Here is a 14317-nt window from a genome sequence, read left to right on the forward strand (position 1 = left end):
ACCTAACACTACGGGCAATTTAGCATGGCCAATTCACCTGACCTGCACATCTTTGGACTGTGGGAGGAAACCGGAGCACCCGGAAGAAACCCACGCAGACACGGGGAGAATGTGCAAACTCCACACAGTCAGTCGCCTGAGTCGGGAATTGAACCCGGGTCTCTGGCGCTGTGAGGCAGCAGTGCTAGGCGCTGTGAGGCAGCAGTGCTAACCACTGTGACACCGTGCTGCCCACATGCCACCGTGCCGCCCACTAACCACCGTGCCGCCCACAAGTGGCATAAGGAATAACTGTTTTGAGCATAAGGAATAACTGTTAAAATATTTGAACACATAATGATATCGGTGTCACAAGAAATATTTGGTATGGGATTTAGCATGCAAGGCAAAAAATAATTGGATACTTTCAAAGTGCTTGAGCTTTATATTAATGTGATCTGGGGAGCAACAACCAGACACGTGTGCATTATTTTCATTAGATTTTGGACATAAAATTGAATGAAACAAATGGCTGGACCTGTGTTTATTGGACAATCACAGAAGACATGATCAGTTCTGATGAACGGTTACTGGACTGGAACATTGCCTCTGATTTCTCTCCGCAGATACTGCAGGACTGCTGAGCTTTTCCAGCAATTCCTGTTTTTGATGGTGAAAGTAAACTGAGATTCTCTGAATTCCTGAAATTCTTCTCTCTTTTATTTCATATGTCATACTTCAGAAGCGATTCCTGCACAGGAATTCCTTTAATACTCAAAACTGTGACACTGATTACAGTGGAATCTCCAATAATCACAGAAGCTGCTGCAAATACTCAGGAGGTCTGACAGCTTCTGTAGAGATGGGAGGGAGGATTAACATCTCAGGTCTATGAAAGGTTAAATTAAACCCAAGCCTCCAAGTACTCAGAGGTCCTGAGTTTCCTAATCTTACATGACATTAGCACCTTCTGTATTTCATCCCTTTTAAACTCATTCTCACTTCTTTTTGTGAAATACTGTTCAATCTCTAATAAAATGTAACGACACATTCACAAAGGTCTGAACACTTTTCTTTATTATATAGAATCAGTTGTTTCCTTTCTCAATCTAAGAGTGCATCAATCTGAGTGTAGAGAGTACAGACAGAGTCTGTTTGCTCACATGAGTTGCTTCATTAACCCTGACAGATTCTGAGCATTTTTGCAATTGGTTGCAATTCTCATTTGTGGCCAGTAGTGATCATTAACCTGTAGAACAGTGAAGTTCCTGGATCAGACAGACAGAGACAACAGACAATAATTATTCCCCTTGTGTTGAATGATGCACGGTAGAAATAATAAGAGTGGGGACTGGCTGCCAATATATTTCCAGGGTGGGAAAGAGATCAGATAACCATTTCGAAAGTGACTGATTAATCCAGGAGAGTCAGAATGGATTTGTTAAGAATACGGTCAGATTAAATAAAAAAATCCTTGGGCTGAGTGAGACTGGGGAAAGTGTAAAAAAAATTGGTAATGGTCGACTGGCCCCCACCTACCAGCAAGATGTCTCACTGTGGGGGAGCTGGGTGGGCCCAAACAGAACCTCTCTTCTCCCCACTAGATTTTGTCATTTACATAAATGATTTGGATGCGAGCATAAGAGGTACAGCTAGTAAGTTTGCAGATGACACCAAAACTGGAGGTGTAGTGGGCAGTGAAGAGGGTTACCTCAAATTATGACAGGATTTGGACCAGATGGGCTAATGGGCTGAGAAGTAACAGATGGAGTTTAATTCAGATAAATGCGAGATGCTGCATTTTGGGAAAGCAAATCTTCGCAGGACTTATAAACTTAATGGTAAGGTCCTAGGGAGTGTTGCTGAACAAAGAGACCTTGGAGTACAGGTTCATAGCTCCTCCCTCCAATGGAAACCATCATAACCTTTGGAAATGAGCCTTCGTCCATAGAGTCCACTCTCCCTGGATGTTCTTCTTTCCTAGATAGGACTGGCGCCATTTAAGCTTCAAGTCTCTTGGAGTCATAGAGTTATAGAGATGTACAGCATGGAAACAGACCCTTTGGTCCAACTCGTCCATGCCGACCGGATATCCCAACCCAATCTAGTCCCACCTGCCAGCACCCGGCCCATATCCCTCCAAACCCTTCCTATTCATATACCCATCCAAATGTCTCTTAAATGTTGCAATTGTACCAGCCTCCACCACTTCCTCTGGCAGCTCATTCCATACATGTGCCACCCACTGCATGAAAAGGTGGCGCCTTAGGTCTCTTTTATATCTTTCCCCTCTCATCCTAAACCTATGTCCTCCAGTTCTGGACTCCCTGACGCCAGGGAAAATACTTTGCCTATTTACCCTATCCATACCCTATGCCCCTCATGATTTTATCACCCACTATAAGGGCACCCCTCAGCCTTCGACACTCCAGGGAAAACAGCCCCAGCCTATTCAACTTCTCCCTATAGCTCAAATCCTCCAACCCTGGCAACATCCTTGTAAAACGTTTCTGAACCCTTTCAAGTGTCACAACATCTTTCGGATAGTAAGGCGACCAGAATTGCACACAGTTCCAAAAGTGGCCTAACCAATGTCCTGTATAGCCGCAACATAACCTCCCAACTTCTGTACTCAGTACTCTGACCAAAAAAGGGAAGCATACCAAATGCCTTCTTCACTATCCGATCTACTTGCAACTCTATTTTCAAGGAGTTATGAATCTGAACTCCAAGGTCTCTTTGTACAGCAACACTCCCTAGGACCTTACCATTTAGTGTATAAGTCCTGCTAAGATTTGCTTTCCCAAAATGCAGCATCTCACATTTATTAAGATTGAACTCCATCTGTCACTGCTCAGCCCATTGGCCCATCTGATCAAGATCCCATTGCAATATAAGATGACTTGCTTCGCTGTCCACTACACCTCCAATTTTGGTGTCATCTGCAAACTTACTAACTCTAGCTCTTATGCTGATATCCAAATCGTTTATATAAATGATGAAAAGTACAGGACTCAGCACCGATCCTTGTGGCAATCCATTGGTCACAGGCCTCCAGTTTGAAAAACAACCCTCCACCACCACCCTCTGTCTTCTACCTTTGAACCAGTTCTATATCCAAATGGCTAGTTCTCCCTGTATTCCATGATCATATAACCTTGCTCACCAGTCTCCCATGAGGAACCTTGTTGAACGCCTTACTGAAGTCCATATAGATCACACCTACCACTCTCCCCTCATCAATAGATGTCACCATCTATTTCCCTACAGTCTATATCTTCCATATCCTTTTCCACAGTAAATACTGATGCAAAATATTCATTTAGTATCTCCCCCATTTTCTGTGGCTCCACACAAAAGCTGCCTTGCTGATCATTGAGGGGCCCTATTCTCTCCCTAGTTACCCTTTTGTCCTTAATATATTTGTAAAAACCCTTTGGATTCTCCTTAATTCTATTTTCCAAAGCTATCTCATGTCCCCGTTTTGCCCTCCTGATTTCCCTCTTAAGTATACTCCTACTTCCTTTATACTCTTCTAAGGATTCACTCGATCTATCCTGTCTATACCTTACATATGCTTCCTTCTTTTTCTTAACCAAACCCTCAAATTTCTTTAGTCATCCAGCATTCCCTATACCTAGCAACCTTCCCTTTCACCCTGACAGGAATATACTTTCTCTGAATTCTTGTTATGTCATTTCTGAAGGTTTCCCATTTTCCAGCCGTCCCTTTCCCTGTGAACATCTGCCTCCAATCAGCTCTCAAAAATTCTTGCCCAATAACATCAAAATTGGTCTTTTTCCAATTTAGAACTTCAACTTTTAGATCTGCTTTATCCTTTTCCATCACAATTTTAAAACAAATAGAATTATGGTCGCTGGCCCCAAAGTGCTCCCCCTTTGACACCTCAGTCACCTGCCCTACCTTATTTCCCAAGACTAAGTCAAGTTTTGCACCTCTCTCGTAGGTACATCCACATACTGAATCAGAAAATTGTCTTGTACGCACTTAAGAAATTCCTCTCCATCTAAACCTTTAATACAATGCAAAAAAGGGATATTGGTGTACATATCCACAGGACCCTTGAGGTTGTGGGACTGTTAGATAAGGTGGCTTGCCTTTACAGCTGAAGCATAGATTTTTAGAGCAGGGAAGTAATGTCAAAACTGTACAAATGTTGGTTCGACACAACAAGGGTAGTTTGTGTAATTCTGGAATCCACATTTGGGGGGTGGGGGGAGGTGTAATTGCAGTGGAGACAGTGCTGAGAAGATTTACCAAGATGTTGCTGGGTCAGTGAACTTTAGTTCCAAAGACAAAATAGAAAGACTGGGGTTGTTTTCCTTGGAGTAGGGAAGACTTAGTGGGGACTTGATTGAGATTTTAAATTATGAAGGCATAGATAGGCAGGCGAAGGTTCAATGACTAGCGGAGACAAAGATTGAAGCTAATAGCAGGGGGTTTAGAGGAGATGTGAAGAAAATATGTTTCACCTAGAAAGTGATGGGAATCTGGAACTCACTGCCTGTAAAGGTGGTAGATGCAGAAACCCACATAACATTTAATAAATATTTAGGTATGCATTTGCAATGTCAAAGCAGAAAAAGTTATAGGCCATTTACTGGAAAATGGGATTGAAATGATTAGGCGCTTGTTTTTGACCAACGGAGAATCAATGGACTGAAGGGCCTTTTTCTGTGCTGTCGACATCTATCATTCTATGGCAATTCACAAAAATACCAATTCAAGATACAGATTTTTAATGCTGATATGATGTAAAATATATCGGGTCCCAAAGGCTGGCTGATCATTTAAAATGGTTGTTTTGTTTCTTTGTTTTCCCTTTGTTCCTTTTATTTTTCTCTCTTTTGCTTTGGAACTGAGAGTTGAAGTTGAGAATTGAATCTTGAACTTTGTACACCAGGTTGTTTGCAAAATGAGAAGCAAACTATTGTGAACTGACCCAGAAAGATAATTACAGTTCTAAAGACAAAGTAGACATTTCAGTGCTGAGATGTTACACTCAGCGACTGGCCGTGGGTTGGATGTTGAATTAGTCAATTAAGGAAGGACCAGGGCTGGCTAGCCAACAACATGGAATGTTGAAAAAGAAAGAGAAATCAAAGGATGAACTAGCTCAAGGCATGCTGGAAACATTCCCTCTGCCCAGTGATAACTGCATGCCATGACAAAAACGCAATGTACAGAGCTTGCTTTCGATGTCTTGTATCAGGAACATGAATGACATGAGCCGCCCAGTGTAGCTGACTCACCCCAACCAGTGCCTCTATACTGTGAGGCTGTAAATTAGAAATAAAAACAGAAATTGCTGGAAAAGCCCAGTTGGTCTGGCAGCATCTGTGAAGAGAAGCATTTTGGGTCCGGTGACCTTTCCTCATAACTGATGGTAGCTAGGAAAGTGTTAGTTTTTATGAAGAAGATATGTTGGTGGGGGGAGAAAGGAATAAATGATAGGTGGGTATAGAGCCCAAAGAGAGAGAAGAACAGTTGGAACAGTTGGAACAGTTGGAACAAGGGAGTGGAAAATGATCTAGCTAGGAGGATGTGTAGGTGTTAATGGATACTGTTAGTAGCTAATAGTGGTTGTGTGTAATAGTTAGTGGTTGTATGTAGATGAGATTAGATTAGATAACTTACAGTGTGGAAACAGGCCCTTCGGCCCACACTGACCCTCTGAAGAGTAACCCACCCCCATACATTTACCCCTTCACCTGATACTACGGGCAATTTAGTATGGCCAATTCACTTAACCTGCACATTTTTGGACCGTGGGAGGAAACCGGAGCACCCAGAGGAAACCCACACAGACACGGGAGAATGTGCAAACTCCACACAGACAGTCACCTGAGGCCAGAATTGAACCCGGTCTCTGGCGCTGTGAGGCAGCAGTGCGAACCACTGTGCTACCGTGCTGCCGTAATAGCAGACTATGTGATACCAAGGTCTGGTGTGTGGAGGTAGGGGCCAAGAGAGTTCAAGCCCTAAAGTTATTGAATTTGATATAGAGTCCAGAGGCTGCAGGCTCCCCAGCAGAAAGTGAGGTGCTGTTCTTCTAGCTAATGCTGAGCTTTGATGGAGTACTGCATCAAGCCTGGGACAGGGAAGAGGGTGGTGTGTTGAAGTGGAAGGCAACTGGAAGCACTGGATCATTTTTGCAGGCAGAACATAGGAGTTCTGAGAAGCATTCATCCAGTCTATGCTTTGTTTCCCCAGTGTACAGGAGACCACATTGTGAGCAGTGAATGCAGTAGACTAGATTGCTTAAAGTGCAGCTAAAGCGATACTTCACCTGGAAGATATGTTTGGGCCCTTGGATATTGAGGGAGGGAGGATGTAAATGTTACAGATTGCAGGGGACAGAGCTGACAGATTGCAGGAGGTGTTACAGATTGCAGGGGACATTCCCTAGGCATCACTTCAGCCTGCCTGTCCCTTTCCCACCAATATTCTAGTGTTACTAATGATCCTGAAACTTAAACAGACCAGCCACAAAAATACTTTGACAGAGTAGAATCATCAAGTCATAGAATCATACAGCCCAGAAACAGATCCTTTGGTCCAATTCTTCCATGCCAACTAGGTAACCCAAACTGAAGTAGTCGCATTGGCCTGAATTTGGTTCATATCCTTTGAAACCTTTCCTATTCATGTACCTGACCAAATGTCTTTTAAATGTTCTAATTGTACCTGCTTCTACCACTTCCTCTGGTAGTTCATTCAATGCCCTCTAGTTTTAGCTTCCCCTACCCTTGGAAAAAGATGTTGGCTCTTTCCTATTCATATCCCTGTCCAAATACCTTTTCAATGTTATGACTGCACCTGCATAGAGTTGTAGAGATGTACAGCGCGGAAACTGACCCTTTGGTCCAACTCATCCATGCCGACCGGATATCCCAACCCAATCTAGTCCCACCTGCCAGCACCCGGCCTATATCCCCCCAAATCCTTCCTATTCATATACCCATCCAGATGCCTTTAAAATGTTGCAATTGTACCAGCCTCTACCATTTCCTCTAGCAACTCATTCCATACACTCTCTGAGTGAAAAAGTTGCCCCTTAGGTCTCTTTTATATCTTTCCCCTCTCACCCTAAACCTATGCCCTCCAGTTCTGGACTCCCCAACCCCAGGGGAAAGACTTTGTCTATTTATCCTATCTATGCCCCTCATGATTTTATCACCCACTATAAGGGCACCCCTCAGCCTTCGACACTCCAGGGAAAACAGCCCCAGCCTATTCAACTTCTCCCTATAGCTCAAATCCTCCAACCCTGGCAACATCCTTGTAAAACGTTTCTGAACCCTTTCAAGTGTCACAACATCTTTCGGATAGTAAGGCGACCAGAATTGCACACAGTTCCAAAAGTGGCCTAACCAATGTCCTGTACAGCCACTATATGACCTCCTAATTCCGAAACTCAATGCACTGACCAATATGCCGCCTTCACTATCCTATTTACCTGTGACTTCACTTTCAAAGAACTATGAACCTGCACTCAGAGGTCTCTTTGTTCACCAACACTGCCCGGGATCTTACCATTACGTGTATAAATCAGCCCTGATTTGCCTTTCCAAAATGCAGCTTCTCACATCTCTCTAATTTAAACTCCATCTGCTACTCCCCAGCCCATTGGCCCATCTGATCAAGATCCCCTTGTATTCTGAGGTAACCTTCTTTGCTGTCCAGTACAATTCCATCTGTAAAATAGCGTCACTAGCTCATGGCAGAAATAATTAATCCCATTCTCCCCAACATGAGATCTAAGCTTGCTAATCAGTCTCCCATGGGGAACCTTGTTGAACGCCTTACTGAAGTCCATATAGATCACACCTACCACTCTCCCCTCATCAATCCTCTTTGTTACTTCTTCAAAAAACTCAATCAAGTTTGTGAGACATGATTTCCCACGCACAAAGCCATGTTGACTATCCCTAATCAGTCCTTGCCTTTCCAAATACATGTACACCCTGTCCCTCAAGATTCCCTCCAACAACTTGCCCACTACCGACGTTTGGCTCACTGGTTTATCGTTCCCTGGCTTGTCCTTACCACTTTTCTTAAACAGTGGCACCACGTTAGCCAACCTCCAGTCTTCCGGCACCTCACCTGTGACTATCGATGATCCAAATATCTCAGTAAGAGGCCCACTTCCCTAGCTTCCCATATAGTTCTTAGCTACACCTGATCTGGTCCTGGGGAATTATCCACTTTTATGCGTTTCAAGACATCCAGCACTTCCTCCTCTGTAATATGGACATTTTTCAAGATGTCACCATCTAGCTCTCTACATTCTATATCTTCCATGTCCTTTTCCACAGTAAATACTGATGCAAAATACTCGTTTAGTATCTGCTCCATCTCCTGCGGCTCCACACAAAAGCTGTTTTGCTGGTCTTTGAGCGGCCCTATTCTTTCCCTAGTTACTCTTTTGTCCTTAATGTATTTGTAAAATCCCTTTGGATTCTCCTTAACTGTATTTGCCAAAGCTATCTCATGTCCCCTTTTTGCCCTCCTGATTTCTCTCTTAAGTATACCCCTACTGTCTTTATACTCTTCTCAGGATTCACTTGATATATCCTGCCTATATCTGACATATGCATGCTTCTTTTATCTAACATTTTGTCTCACAGTTCATTCTGCAATCAAACCACTGTGTGTGAAAGAAATTGCCCCTCAGGTCCCTTACAAACCTTTCTCCTCTCACCTGAAAAATATGCCCCTTAGCTTTGAACATGGGAAAATACCTTTGCTATTCACTTTGTCTATGCCCCTTATGATTTTATAAACCTCTGTAAAGTCACCCTTCAGCCTTGGACTAGCTGCGAAAAAAGGTCCAGCTTATCCAACTTCTCCTTATAATTGAAACCCTCCATTCTCAGCAACATCTCTGCAAATGTTTTTTCTGCAAATGTTTCTAGTTTAATAATATCCTTTCTACAACACTGCAACCAGAATTGTATGCAATACTCTTAAACTTGTCTCACCAATTTCTTGTACAGCCGCAACATGATGTCCCAAATGCTATACTTTATGCTCTGACCAATGAGGGCAAGCATGTTAAATGCCTTCTTCACCACCTTGTCTACATGTGATACCGCTTTCATGAATGATAAACCTGCATCACTTAATCCCTCTGTTCAACAACACTCTCCAGGGCTCTACCATTGACTTATTTCTGTAAATATTCAGACAACTTTGATCACAGAGATAACAATGCAACTGAAGCGTCTTAAATAGACAGTTCTAATGAAAGAAATCTGTCTGAAGAATTATTTCACCTCTGTTGGCTTGTGCAGTTTTTAATTCTTAAAATTTAATGCACTTCCCATTACCTCACTGTGGCATTAGAAAGTCTTGATATTTCTTTTGCAAACAGCAAGAAATGGTTTAATTTTTCTGTACTGCCTGTTCTACTGCTGCTGCTTCATGGCACCGCAGTAATGGCTCAGAGGCAGTATATGTACATGTCTCATTGAGAAGCATACTTTATCCAATCTCAGTGAAACAGTAGAAATCAGTGCTGTTATTGAAAACCTTCAGCTGTCTCTATTTGCAACATAAACATCACAGAGAGGCACTCCAGGCTCCAGTTAGTTTCTTTAGTTAAACAAAAGATCATTGCATTCTCCAATTAATCTGTGTATTACACATGGAACTGCTTTTGTGCTTGCAAGATAGGCTGACTAGCAGAGAATTAATGAGAAATCAGAATTGGCTGAAATAAAGGATAGGGACAGCAGAGATTTATAGTTACTCAAAAATATCACATGTAAGGTAGTCGAATGGTATGTAACTAGACTAGTGATCTAGTGGCCTGCACTATAATAGGCAAACATGAGTTCAAATTCCACCAAAGCAGTTTGACAACTTGAATTCAATTTAATAAATTGAAACTGGATGTAATGAACAAAGATGGAATTAGTAAAAGAGAAATCAAAGGTGAAAGAAAACACCAACTTGTTCACAAGTATCTTTTAGGAATGAACTCAGCTTTTCTTTTTTAGACTGCTCCAATCCCACAACAGATTTGACTGCCATCTGCCCCTTAAGTTTTTCAGCCAACCACTTCACCTCATGAATGCTGTTTTTTTCAAACCAGCATTTGAATAGCTGGGAGGTGACGAATACACAGATGAGAGTTTCAGGACCATATGAACTCAGGCAGTTGCAGAAGATGGTGAAACAGAAGAGGGTAAAACTGAAAAGGTGCAAGGATTGCACAAAGTCAGAGCTCAGCTTCAGGTCAAGTAGGCTTTAAAACAAACTGATGTGGGCCTACTGGAATTTGGCTTTGAGAAACTGGATGTAATGAACAAAGATGGAATTAGTAAAAGAGAAATCAAAGGTGAAAGAAAACACCAACTTGTTCACAAGTATCTTTTAGGAATGAACTCAGCTTTTCTTTTTTAGACTGCTCCAATCCCACAACAGATTTGACTGCCATCTGCCCCTTACGTTTTTCAGCCAACCACTTCACCTCATGAATGTTGTTTTTTTCAAACCAGCATTTGAATAGCTGGGAGGTGACGAATACACAGATGAGAGTTTCAGGAACATATGAACTCAGGCAGTTGCAGAAGATGGTGAAACAGAAGAGGGTAAAACTGAAAAGGTGCAAGGATTGCACAAAGTCAGAGCTCAGCTTCAGGTCAAGTAGGCTTTAAAACAAACTGATGTGGGCCTACTGGAATTTGGCTTTGAACGTATCTTTCAATCATCCTGATGGACAGACGGACACACACACACACACACACACACAGAAAATGGTAACTGAAATTTCTTTTCTAATTGGCTTTGGATAAACGGCTGTATTTTGTGCAGTATACAGTTTATTGCCAGATGCTGATTCCTTGCACATAGCTCATTAAAGGCAGCCAAATAGGAAACAAGCATGATGCACAGTACAGACTGCAATTTATTGTTGAAGTGCATACCTTTCTGAACCAGCATCATGATTCTTATTCCTCGGAAGAGCAGGATCGACCCAAATAACAAGCACAGACTGTGGACTCATAACGCGAACTGTTATGTCTCTGGGTTCATACAATTCATTATCCTCTAAAACAATAAGAGAGATGATCATCCAAAATTAACAATTGTTGTAGCAAAAGTAGTTTTAAAAATTTTGAGAGTGGAGTTAGAATTTCAAAATCAAAATATATGTAAAGAGGAGAATAAGTATTTAAGTCCTGAAAAAGTTCCAGAATCACAAATAAAATTGGGAATACTTCTCGAACCTCTTCCACCAAGTCTCAATCAACAGATATACATATTCATGACATAAGCACAGATGTCAGTGCACCTAAGGAACAGCTGTCTCTGGACTTTCCACATATTAAAGGTTTAGACTGGAAAATCAGCTACAGAGAGTCATCCTCAGTCCAGTGATGGTCAATGCAAACATCAACAGCATCTTGTCTGTTGAGTAGGTACTTTACAATATTTGATCTTTGAGTTAGTTTGCTAAATTTAACAACTTCAGATCACAACACCCACTTCCAAATTTGCAGGCCATTATGTGCTAATACTAGTTCTACTGTTCCACTGAAACCTCCTCGAGACCCATTTTCTTTTTACCATTCTTCTACCACCGACCCCAAACCCATTACCAAAACTCAGATTTCCTTGAAAACTCAAATTGCAATTGCTCCAGTTCTGATTGTACATCATTTATTTGAAACATTGACATAGTTTCTCTCTGAAGATTGATTGCTCTGCCTCAGTTAACCTATCCTGTCCAGTGGATGGCATCAACACCGTGCACAGGAATTTGCTACAAATTCAAATCATACAAATTTCACTACGAAAAGATTTCATGCTCTAAGCATTCTTAATTTGAAACTCATTTTTTTGTAATTTACCTTGCATATTATGTTATTTACTTATCAATAAATTTATGATCACTTTTAGAGTTATGTATTTATATCCAATATATAACCAGTGCGAGAAGTGTCAAGCTTCTGATGCTAACTTGTTTTAGGAGGTATTCTGACAAAACCCACCTTTATGTTTTGTCGGGTTTGTTCTGTAAATAGGTTCCCTCTGCCCTAGGATATTCCTTGTCCGAGGAGATATCCCAAACATTGATTCAGGAACTGTGGAAAGATAAGCATGAAAATACAAGAAAAGAAAGTTCCAAAGCAATCATTCCATTCTTCAGTATCTTCTGATTATGACAAATCTACTTGTAAAATTGAGAAACCTTAATTGATTACTGCGCACATTCACTTTACTAATTTTACAACTCTCTGAATGAATTTTTACACCAAAATGTAAAATTGAATTGCCTCAACAATTGCAATATTTCCATAATATCTTCAAAACAATTTCAGTATTGCATATATTGGTACAGTAGCTAAAGAGCCTACCAAGTTTTTGTACTTTATGTCTCCTTTGTTCTTTTGGATGCGGTGCATACTTTCTTCTCCTGCCAAGTAGGTAGCTTCTAGCTTGAGGGGTACGAGGTGATCTCAGTCGTGGTGAAACTGTATCATCAGAGGGTCTCACCTGTCGAGGATGACGTGTCTCTGATACTCTCGCCTCTAAAGTAAAAGACATGCCTAGAATTAATTACCTTCTAGTGCGTACTTAAGTCTGCAATTATAAACTTGGATCAATATAGCTGTTTTCGATTCATACGCTGCCCTGTGTTGCTTCACAAAGATAAGGAAAAGAATGCCACGCCAAAGGAGAAGATACAAATAAAAGGAAAACAGATGAATTTTGAAGCTGTCTAAAAAGGGAAGGAACTGAAGAGATAATCAGAAATAGAATACCCGAGGGAAAGGGTCAAGGTAGCTGCTGGGGTAGGATGATACACCCAAGATTAGAGTAAGGAAAATTGACCTTGGGGTAGGCTAAAGGGCTGGAGGGAAAGGTAAGGGTAAGATTGTGAAGAATTTCAATACCAGATAAGATTTTATATTTTGCATTTTCAGTGGCCCACAGATCAAAGTACTTCAGTGAGGATAATGCAATGTGAGCAGGGCTCACTGAGGAACAGAGTACATGCCACATAGTTTTGTATTGGCAACATTTACTAGATTCTGGATCAGTGGTGCAGCATCCGAGGAGCAGCAAAATCGACGTTTCGGGCAAAAGCCCTTCATCAGGAATAAAGGCAGAGAGCCTGAAGCGTGGAGAGATAAGCTAGAGGAGGATGGGGGTGGGGAGAAAGTAGCATAGAGTACAATAGGTGAGTGGGGGAGGGGATGAAGGTGATAGGTCAGGGAGGAAAGGGTGGAGTGGATAGGTGGAGAAGGAGATAGGCAGGTAGGACAAGTCTGGACAAGTCATGGGGACAGTGCTGAGACCAAAGGGCACACGTATAGGCCCCAGCTATGCCTGTCTCTTTGTTGGCTACGTAGAACAGTTGATCTTCCGTAATTACACCGGCACCACTCCCCACCTCTTCCTTCGCTACATTGATGACTGCATTTGCGCCACCTCATGCTCCCGCGAGGAGGTTGAGCAATTCATCAACTTCACCAACACATTCCACCCTGACCTTAAATTTACCTGGACCATCTCTGACACCTCCCACCCCTTCCTGGACCTCTCCATCTCCATTAATGATGACCGACTTGACACTGACATTTTTTACAAACCCACCGACTCCCACAGCTACCTGGATTACACCTCTTCCAAAAATGCCATCCCATATTCCCAATTCCTCCGCCTCCGCCATATCTGCTGCCAGGAGGACCAGTTCCACCACAGAACACACCAGATGGCCTCCTTCTTTAGAGACTGCAATTTCCCTTCCCACGTGGTTAAAGATGCCCTCCAATGCATCTTGTCCACATCCCGCACCTCCGCCCTCAGACCCCACCCCTCCAACCGTAACAAGGACAGAACGCCCCTGGTGCTCACCTTCCACCCTACCAACCTTCGCATAAACCAAGTCATCCTCTGACATTTCCGCCACCTCCAAAAAGACCCCACCACCAGGGATATATTTCCCTCCCTACCCCTTTCCGCCTTCTGCAAAGACCGTTCCTCCGTGACTACCTGGTCAGGTCCACGCCCCCCTACAACCCACCCTCCCATCCTGGCACCTTCCCCTGCTACCGCAGGAACTGTAAAACCTGCGCCCACACCTCCTCCCTCACCTCTATCCAAGGCCCTAAAGGAGCCTTCCACATCCATCAAAGTTCTACCTGCACATTCACTTATATCATTTATTGTATCCGTTGCTCCCGATGCGGTCTCCTCTATATTGGGGAGACTCGGCACCTCCTAGCAGAGCGCTTTAGGGAATATCTCCGGGACACCCGCACCAATCAACCACACCGCCCCGTGGCCCAACATTTCAACT

The 14317-nt window shown here is 42.6% G+C and overlaps 1 protein-coding gene across 1 annotated transcript in view; it reads right to left on the minus strand.

Moving 5' to 3' along the window:
• The window catches only part of fndc1 (fibronectin type III domain containing 1), a 355166-nt gene that overhangs the window by 167541 nt on the left and 173308 nt on the right, over positions 1–14317 (minus strand). The window contains exons 4-6 of the mRNA XM_043696167.1: positions 12369–12542; positions 12003–12095; positions 10935–11058 (exon numbers count right to left, since the gene is read on the minus strand). Coding sequence (XP_043552102.1) covers positions 10935–11058; positions 12003–12095; positions 12369–12542 — 391 coding nt within the window. The remainder of the gene's footprint in view (positions 1–10934; positions 11059–12002; positions 12096–12368; positions 12543–14317) is intronic.

This window comes from Chiloscyllium plagiosum, chromosome 9 (assembly GCF_004010195.1).
Source record: "Chiloscyllium plagiosum isolate BGI_BamShark_2017 chromosome 9, ASM401019v2, whole genome shotgun sequence".
Taxonomy (NCBI): Eukaryota; Metazoa; Chordata; class Chondrichthyes; order Orectolobiformes; family Hemiscylliidae; genus Chiloscyllium; species Chiloscyllium plagiosum.